The sequence below is a fragment of the Sebastes umbrosus genome, chromosome 5 (assembly GCF_015220745.1).
Source record: "Sebastes umbrosus isolate fSebUmb1 chromosome 5, fSebUmb1.pri, whole genome shotgun sequence".
NCBI lineage: Eukaryota > Metazoa > Chordata > Actinopteri > Perciformes > Sebastidae > Sebastes > Sebastes umbrosus.
In genome coordinates, this window is record NC_051273.1 from 28313304 (window position 1) to 28322851 (window position 9548).

The 9548-nt window shown below is 37.4% G+C and overlaps 1 protein-coding gene across 1 annotated transcript; it reads left to right on the top strand.

Annotated features, from left to right (window-relative positions):
• The first annotated feature begins 1957 nt into the window (after positions 1-1957).
• On the top strand, positions 1958-8072 carry gpx7 (glutathione peroxidase 7). Its single transcript, XM_037769589.1, has 3 exons — positions 1958-2166; positions 5519-5780; positions 7616-8072. Exons 1-3 carry the CDS (start codon positions 2035-2037, stop codon positions 7777-7779), a joined length of 558 nt encoding a protein of 185 aa, XP_037625517.1. The 5' UTR covers positions 1958-2034; the 3' UTR covers positions 7780-8072.
• Positions 8073-9548: the final 1476 nt, after the last annotated feature.

The window sequence follows — 9548 nt, forward strand, 5'->3', positions numbered from 1 at the left end:
CCTGATAATTTCATTCCTAAATATGGTGTGAACAGTACTCCCAAGGGTTATGAAGAGCAAGGCCATTCAAAATATCTTGATTCAGAGCTCTCATCTCTTTTCTCTTCATAAACATATTGCATTATTGCCTACTCCAAAGATCTCAACTGTGATTGAGAGGTGTAGCAGACTTATTTTTTAAAGAAATAGCAAGTAGTTGTATGTTTCACCGTTCACTTTCTATGATGTTAACGTGTCGGTCAAAAAAGCATCTGTCATTTTACTAACCTGCACATAAAGATCACACAGCTAGTTGTTCAAAAGTTTCTCCCATTTATATAGCACATTTACATAGTCTTTAAAATTAAAATAATTAAAAAATGGGAATACTAATACAATGCAACCAAAAATAAATTACACTTTGAGAGTCACTTGAGGTTATCTATTTATTTGTTTTGGCTTACAGTGTGTAGGCCATTCACTCAAACCAAAACTACATTTCAGACCACAGGATAAAACCAAAATAATCCTCAGTCTCAAGTCTGTGTAATTATTCTCTGGTTAGGAATGTGACATAGCCTAAATTCCCACACAAATGAGACCCAGTTTGTGAAAACTTTTCGTACAGAAGAACAATCGTGTAATTAATATGCAGAGTTTAGGTTTTGTTCAGTATTTTTGGCTTGTGTTCATTTGTTTTCCTCCAGAAAAAAGTAGGCCATGGTGTGCATGCCTTCATTTGCCTAATGAGCTGAGAGTAAAGAGGCAGAAAAGTTTTTGTTCCAGTTCCAACTCTTCTCTATTCAACTCGCCTTCAAAATAAAAGTTTGAGACTCCTAATCTGCAATATAAATCCAACAAAAGTAAATGTCCTCCACTGTTTGTGGTGAAAGGAGCTTTCACAGCATTAAAGGCTTTTACATTTTTGTAGCTTTCTGCGAGCTGTCAAATTCTATTTCATTTAAATTTTAGGCTGACATTTAAAGTTAAATGTCAATTAAAATTGTCGTTGTAGGATAACTCTGGTTCATGTACTGTTTTACTGTGATCATTATCCCTGACAAATAAACTACAATAATAAATTTTTTTTTTAATACAAAACAAAAATTTATGATGAAAAGTTTGAATGGTAGAAAATAGCCTATATATGGTAGGTCATAATTATAAAAAAAAAAGACTTTCAAAGACGAAATTCTGACATTGCCTACAGATTAATAATGTATGGGATAGTATGTCAGAATTGTGAGATGATAAGTCAGAATTCTTAGATACTGAGTCAAAATGAAATTTTTGACCTACTTTCTCCTAATTTTGACAAAACATTAATGTGCGGGGACACAATCTCAATAATAATGACAAATGACAAAAAATGCAAATACATCTAAATAAGTAAATAAATATCAAATGTGTTTTGTATGTGGATTTCAAGAAGAAAAAATTAATTACAAATTTGCCTTACTATTTCACGATTTTCGACTTGATAGCATATATGTAAAATTTATCAAATATTTGGTTGTAGGTTTTTACTTTAAAAGTCACAGTTTTTTTTCAGTCTCAGAGAAACTTTAATATTATGTATTTATCATTTCATAATTTTTACTTACTCACATATTTATATTTTATTTTTACCTTAAAAGTCATACTTTTGAGTCAGTAGACCTAAATTTTTTTTTTCTTTTTTTTTTTTTTTCAAATAATGCATTTATTAATTGTTTTTCAATCAGACTACATAATTAATTTCTCAGGATACATTAGTGTAAGCACATACAAAACTATGGTTTACATAAAGCATGACATGAAAAAGCCCAAGCTATATGTTTGACTTATAATGATGTAATTTATTACAACAACAACAAAAGTCATTATTTCCTTTTGAAACTGCAATCTATGGCTGCAAAACAAATGTTGTCAGCAAGGCTTTTATTTTGTAAGTGACGGCCGGTGCAGGAAGTGATGTCCTTCCTGTGTGTAACTTCACGGCCGGTCCGGTCCTTCCAGCAGCAGGAGTTTGAAGAAGTTTCTCCGCTGTCTGTTGTGTTGGCAGTCTGACCGAAGATGCTTCCTGGAGCGCTCACCGTGTTGCTGACTCTGTTCAGCCTCATCGAGACCAGACAGACAGACCTTTATACTTTTAAAGTGGTAAACAGCAGGGGGAAGTTAGTGTCCCTGGAAAAGTACCGCGGTTCGGTAAGTCTGGGTCTGAAGAACAGATGAATATTACAGTATGAGTAGTGCTAACGTTATGCAGACTACAGTATATGATGCTACAGTCTTTACTGTCACCGGTCTCTCTGCATGTCAACCGGTTGCATGAATGAATGTTGCATGGGAATGTTTATTTCTTTACTTCTCCCACTTAACATGTTGTCAGTAAATGCAACTAACCCAGCACAGCAGCAGCGGATCAGTGTGCCTGTAGCCTGCTCTGGAAGTCCCATCATCATCATCATGTAGCCCGGCTAGCCTACGTGGCAAGAGGCCTGCAGAGCTCCTGCTGCAGCTGCAGGAGGGTTTTCATTCAAACCAGGTACAGATCAGTAGACCGGATTAGCCTTAATCTGCCTACAATAGATTGATACAGTAACTCTACCTGTAATTACTGCAGATTTTATTTTATTTTGTCTGAGTCATTAAATGAGACTGAACATAGGGGATTTTCTATTAAGTTTCTACTTATGATTGTTTTTCTGTATTGCAATTAGCACAGTTCATATCACAAAACACCACACGACAGCAAATGTAGAACAGAATAAAGAAATATTGAAATGTATTAATTTGTTGGCAGCATAGTATGCTATTTGTATGACTAAAGTAAATCACTAAATGTTCCCACATGACATTTTTTTTAAAGTCATCTTTTAAAAATAATCTCATAATCTTAATACAAATGATATATATATATATATATATATACAAACATATACCAGACCTTCTGTTATTTCTCTTACATTATTCTCTTAAACAGAGCTTCAAAGGAGGCTCCCTTAAACACCTCCCCAATGTCCCCAGTTAACATCTCTTTCAACTCTTAATACCTAGTTATTACTGCATTCCAAACATTTTATATGTAGTGTAGGTGATGGGTTGAAGGGGAGCACAAATATAAATCAATTTAAAAAGCTATACAAGAAAGATATTTTTGGGAGGTATATGGTTGAAGAAGAGTTGTGTTAAAGGTTGGTTATATACTTTTTAACTCCGGATGTATTTGTGGGTTGTAAATAAACTTGGGATGCTGTTCATATATTCAACTTAGGATGTAAATAAATCTGGGATAGTTTTTATATTATATTATATTATTTTATATTATCATTCTATGATATATGAGTTAATAGAGGAGAAGTGAGAAAGGGGTAGGGTAATATAAGTTTTTCTTCTACCTACTCCTTTTCGGACACTATAACTCTTGTTTTGTTTGTTATTATTTTGTATCTGTTTTTATTTATTATATGTTCGAAATAAAGTCTTTCATTCATTCATTCATTCTTTCATTCATACTGTTGCTGTTTTAAGAAAGTTGCCGTTGTGTTTGTGAGGGATTTGGTTTGTATATAAGGGTCTATTGTATAATGCACATAACTCTGAGGTTTTCAGATACATCACACTTGCTTGATTGTGACACTAGATGTCAGCACTAGATGATCATCAAACTGTCAGTCTGTAGACTAAATTAAAGAATTCCTGCATGTGCTTACTTTTCCAGTGATGAGGTGCTCTCCCGCTCTTTGCAGAAACTTCCTGATTGACTGTGAGCTGAAGCATGAAGCTGTATTAACCTGCACTAACAAACCCAACTGTTTCTATGCCGTGTGTCCGTGTACAGGTCCATCCATGGACCTACACTTAACACTTAACATGAAAAGGTAAACAACAAAAGCATCGATCTCATCAGACATGCAACATCTCATTTGGTGATAGAAGTATTCAGATCCTTTACCAAAGTAAAAGTATCAATACAGCAATATACAAATATTAAGTCCTGCATGAAAAATCATACTTAGGTCAAAGTACACAAGTATTAGTAGCAATTAAAGTATCAAAGTAAAAGTACTCGTTTGGCCCCTGTGATTGATATATTATTATATCTGACAATATTGATTGCTAATACTGATGCATAGGTGCATAATTAGCATTTTACTGTTGTAGTTTGTGGAGGTGGGGCTAGTTAAAACTGCTTTTTATTACACAGCTTTGTGGAATACTTGATTCTGATTGGTCAATCACAGACGGTCTGTTATTTTTTTATAGCAGACTGTTGCTATGGACACAGTTCTGATGTCGGACTCTGGCGGGCTTTTTTTTATGTCAAATTACTGATTTCTTAAGTAAGTAGCCGTGTAATAACAGACCCAACTGAAGGGGTTTATTTCACAACAATGACCGGCTTGCTGTACATTATCCCTTACGTAGTGTATATGCAGTAGTAGTTTAGTCGGTCGGTTCTCGATCTTTGGGTCAGGACCCTCCAAAGGGACACAAGATTAACTGTGACAAACTGTAAAGTAATCAGTAACTGCAGCTGTCAGGTAAATGTACCGGAGTAAAAGTACAATATTTCCCTCTTAGTTGTAGTGAAGTGGGAAATACTCAAGTACCTCACAATTGTACTTACCTGTATACAGTACTAAACATGTACGTAGTTAGTTTCCACCACTGTGCTTAACTTTGTCACGCTGCTGCAGTCATGTACAGGGTGTACAGGCCAGGGTGTGCCAGCACACTGTGACAGCACTGTAGGGTGTTGTTCACCGACCACACCCTGAGACAAATATTGTCCAGAAACCCTCACAGGTACTGCATTTAGCGTAAAACTATGCTCAAATCATAACATGATAAACTGCAGCCCAACAGGCAACAACAGCTGTCAGTGTGTCAGTGTGCTGACTTGACTATGACTTGCCCCAAACTGCATGTGATTATCATAAAGTGGGCATGTCTGTAAAGGGGAGACTCGTGGGTACCCATAGAACCCATTTTCATTCACATATCTTGAGGTCAGAGGTCAAGGGACCCCTTTGAAAATGGCCATGTCAGTTTTTCCTCGCCAAAATTTTGCGTAAGTTTGGAGCGTTATTTAGCCTCCTTTGCGACAAGCTAGTATGACATGGTTGGTACCGATGGAATCCTTGGATTTTTTAGTTTCATATGATGACAGTATCTTCACTGTAGCTTCAATTGAGGCTGCTTCAACCTCCCAAAGATGGTGGCCCGTCGGATTTCTAAGTGGTTAATTAAAAATTCCAAATTGCTTTAATACATTAAAGAAATTAGTTGCGTTAAAATTAATTTGTGTTAATTCATAATTATGTCCCAATATTTGCATTGAATCTTCATCCGTAGAAACTATATTCTAACCTTTTCACATATAGTCATATCTGAAATGAAAACAGGTGATGTGCACAGAGCATGTTCAGTACATCTGCTCTCATTCAGGTACATGAACAGCTGTTCACAGTTCCCCAGTTTGCTGCTGGTTATTGTTTTGTGACTGTCAGGACTGTCACTGTAGTGTTTTCACAGTGTGTTCCTGTGGCTTTAGGTGTCCCTGGTGGTGAATGTAGCCAGCGAATGTGGCTTCACCGAGGAGCACTACAAAAACCTGCAGCAGCTCCAGCGGGACTTTGGGCCGTATCACTTCAACGTGCTGGCCTTCCCCTGCAACCAGTTTGGGCAGCAGGAGCCCGGCAGCGACAAGGAGATCGACAGCTTTGTGCGCAGAGTCTACGGGGTCTCCTTCCCCCTGTTCAGTAAAATCGCTGTCGGCGGAACCGGAGCAAACAATGTCTACAAGTACCTTGTCGGTGAGTGACATGCGATGGTGTTGGTGGGAGTCTGTTCTTGCATCACATGAAGATATTTTTTTTTTTTTATTAAGCAAATGAGTCTGAAAGACGACCGGGTTTGTAATCAACACAGTGGAACCTGGAGGATCACATCATTATAGGGAAAATGTTTGATATTCAGAAATGACAAATGACATGACTAACAGAACATGGAGAGTAAATTCAGTATATTTGATTCTGAAATCATATGCAGAAGTATCAGTGTTAACCACAGGGGAAGCTTTTATTTGTGCTGGTTAACTCTGTTGAGGGGGAAGGCGGAACCGAACACTTGTCAAACTCGCATCTATTCGCCTGTCAATTCTGTCAATTTCGCATTGACCTTGTATGTAATCGCGCTGAGCAAAATGTTTGCTTCGCGTTTGGTGTAAGAGGGTAGCCAAATACCCCAATATATATATAAAAATCATGAATACATTTCTTATGAATCAATTAGGGCTGTCAGATAATAACCCGATAATAATGCCTGAACAAATTCCTTTTAACGGCACTAATTTCTTTAAGGCCTTACGCAACTTGCGACTTTTAGGTTGTAGCGGTAGGTTGTAGAGTGAAGATACTGGCATCATATGACACTAGAAAACCTAAGGAATCCATTGGTACCAACCATGTCATACTAGCTTGAAGGGAAGGAACATTTTGGCGAGTAAAAACTGGCAAGACCATTTTCAAAGGGGTCCCTTGACCTCTGACCTCCAGATATGTGAATGTAAATGGGTTCTATTGGTACCCACGAGTCTCCCCTTTACAGACATGCCCACTTTATGATAATCACATGCAGTTTGGGGCAAGTCATAGTTAAGTCAGCACACTGACAGCTGTTGTTGCCTGTTGGGCTGCAGTTTGCCATGTTATGATTTGAGCATATTTTTATGCTAAATGCAGTACCTGTGAGGGTTTCTGGACAATATTTGTTATTGTTTTGTGTTGTTAATTGATTTGCAATAATAAATATACATACATTTGCATAAAGCAAGCATATTTGCCCACTTCCATGTTTATAAGAGTATTGAATATTTGGCAGATCTCTCTTTCAGGTACATTTTGAACAGATAAAAAATGTGTGATTAATTTGAGATTAATCAATTTTGAATCTTTAATCTTTAATCGATAACTAATAGATTGAAAAGCTGTGTTATTGCAAAGTCAGCTGTACAACCTGTAATATTAGGAGCAGCAAGAGGAATCAGAAGAAGAGGAGTGTTAAAAGTACAAGAGAAAAAAAAGATGAGAAGGAAAGAAAGAAGGGAGGAAAAGAAGAGAAGAAAAACTGATGTCAGAAAGAACAGACAAGAAAATATTTGAAAAGAAAGAAGAGGAAAAGGAGGTAAACATGTAGGGCAAAATAAATGAAAGAGGGTAGCAATTAAATAAAAGAATAAAAAAATAAGTGATGTGAAAAAAGTAGGACAGAAGGGAAGCAACAAGGTAAGCCTGAAGACCCACTGACACAAAGACGTTCATCCTGTGGGACACGAGTGGATCCCTTCTCAAGGCATCGTGGGACAGCAGGGGGTGTGGAATTGAACCGATGATGTGAAAGAAATATCAAAGTTTTAAAATTGTAATTGTTTGCAAAGATTTGCCTGGAAGCTCTGAGGAGATTTGTAAAAGAAAAAGTAGTCCCTTAAAACAAAAAAAAAGATAAATAGAAAAAGGTTAGGAAGAAAGAAAGTGTTTCTAGGTGGGAGCCCAAATGGAAAACACTGTAACGTACACTGTTGTTTGAAAGAACGTTTTTCAATGTAAATTGTGGAGGCTTTCACTTTGTTTTCTTCTCTCACTTTCTGCAGAGACTTCTGGAGAGGAGCCTGACTGGAATTTCTGGAAGTATCTCATTGATGTAAATGGCAATGTGGTGGATGCATGGGGACCAAAAGTTTCTGTCAAAGAAATCCGACCCAAAATAGCTGAAATGGTACGTCAGATAATCCTAAAGAAGAAAGAAGAGCTTTAACCACCTGTTAAAAGACACAGAGAGATAAAATGAACACATTTGTTTTGCTTGTACGATCAGACTTTGTTAGAATAAAGCATTACCAAGACACATAGCGGGAGCAAGTTTGACTTGCTCTCTGAAAGCACTGATGAAACACCACTATATTTTTATTTCAATGTCAAGTTTCAAATCAGGTGGATGACATAGAGCTCCCGTTTTCCCATTTGTTAGTCATGTGGATTATGTGTTTGGTTTTTTATTCATTCTGATTTGTGGAATAAAATTTTACTGTGATGAGAGAGAAACCTGAGCCACTGATTTGATGTTTTACTGTTTTATTTAATAGACATTTTCAAAGCACAAATATTTGTTTGTGTACTTTTACTTGTGATCATATATAGTGATCGTTTTATAGAAATAACTTTTTTTAATCATATTTGCTCCAATTCTACCTTCTGCCTTCAGATGCTGGTATACAAACAGAGAATAAATGGCAAAATCATATAAGACAGTTGTATTAATAATAATATACAATATGTCTCACTAGGATAAGATATAATTGTTGATTAAATATTACACATCAATAAACACTTGAAATGTCCTACTAATGATAATGATCATTAAAGTCAATGATACTTAAAGCTAGGGTGGGTGATGTATTTTAGAAACAATTTTCGTTACATTTGTTGAAATTCTCCATACATCACGATGATCAATAAATCAAATGATCTAACAAAAAAAAGAGAAAAAATCTGATATCTTTGGCTGTCGCAGGACTCTAATAAGCCCATCCAATCATTAAAAAATGCCTATACCTTGCATACGCCTCGATCACGTGGAAGGCCGATCAAAAAAATAAAGGAAAACATGAATAAATAAATAAAATTGAATCTTTTAAAAATGGATCTATTTCTACTACTATTACTGTCTATCGGTGAACGTTTTAACCACGAATCGCCATCCAATTGGCTCTAGGTCAGCTAGGAAAGAGGCGGGGTGAAGGTGGCTCGTGGCTCCGGCTGTGAGCTTTATAGCACCGTAGTGACGTCGTAGTGCTCCTGCTTCTTACTGGCGGTCTGCGGCGATGTCGGCAACCCACCCGACCCGTCAAGTTCTTAATAGATCTAGCCTCTTTAGTTTGCTATCAAAGTTCACCAGATTGATGCACTTAACGTTAAAATGTACAGATGTTTATTCCAGGGGGATGCCCTCGGATCCCTCTAGAGAGGCCAAGGTCCACCCACCACAGTCTCACAAAACCCTGTTGGAAACACTGGTATAGCCTTTTATAATTTGTAGCATAGCAGTGTCACATTGATTCCCTGCATTTCTATGACACCTTGCAGTCATTGCCATTCTCTACCTGTCCACCAGATGCCCTCAGACTTTTCCACCTGTCCCAGTCACCTGACTTCCACATCCACGGTACTTAACAGTCCCTTTTCCCCAATCAGGGCCAGATTGTCAATGTTGCTTTGTGCCTTTGCTTTCCAGCCCCCTGAACCTGAACCTGTACCCTTACCTGCCTGTCTGCCTGTACCTTTTCCCTGCCCCGTTCACCCGTGGATTCTCTGTTACTCCTGGTCATACTTGCTCCCCACGCCAGTAAGCTTATGTGCCTTCACTTTTTCAATAAATCACTGAACTGTTCTCGTCTGTCTGGATTGTCTGCATTTGGGCCCTTTCCATGCTGCCTCACACTCACTTCATTAAGACAATGCCATCAGCTCCATTATTTCCAGGTTTTAGGCAGATCAATGTGCATCATCATCTTAATGCCATGGCCA

Coding starts and splice junctions, on each gene's coding strand:
- gpx7 (XM_037769589.1), top strand. CDS start 2,035: ATGCTTCCTGGAGCGCTCACCGTGTTGCTGACTCTGTTCAGCCTCATC. Junction 2,167..5,518: donor TGGAAAAGTACCGCGGTTCG/GTAAGTCTGGGT, acceptor CTGTGGCTTTAG/GTGTCCCTGGTGGTGAATGT. Junction 5,781..7,615: donor TGTCTACAAGTACCTTGTCG/GTGAGTGACATG, acceptor CACTTTCTGCAG/AGACTTCTGGAGAGGAGCCT.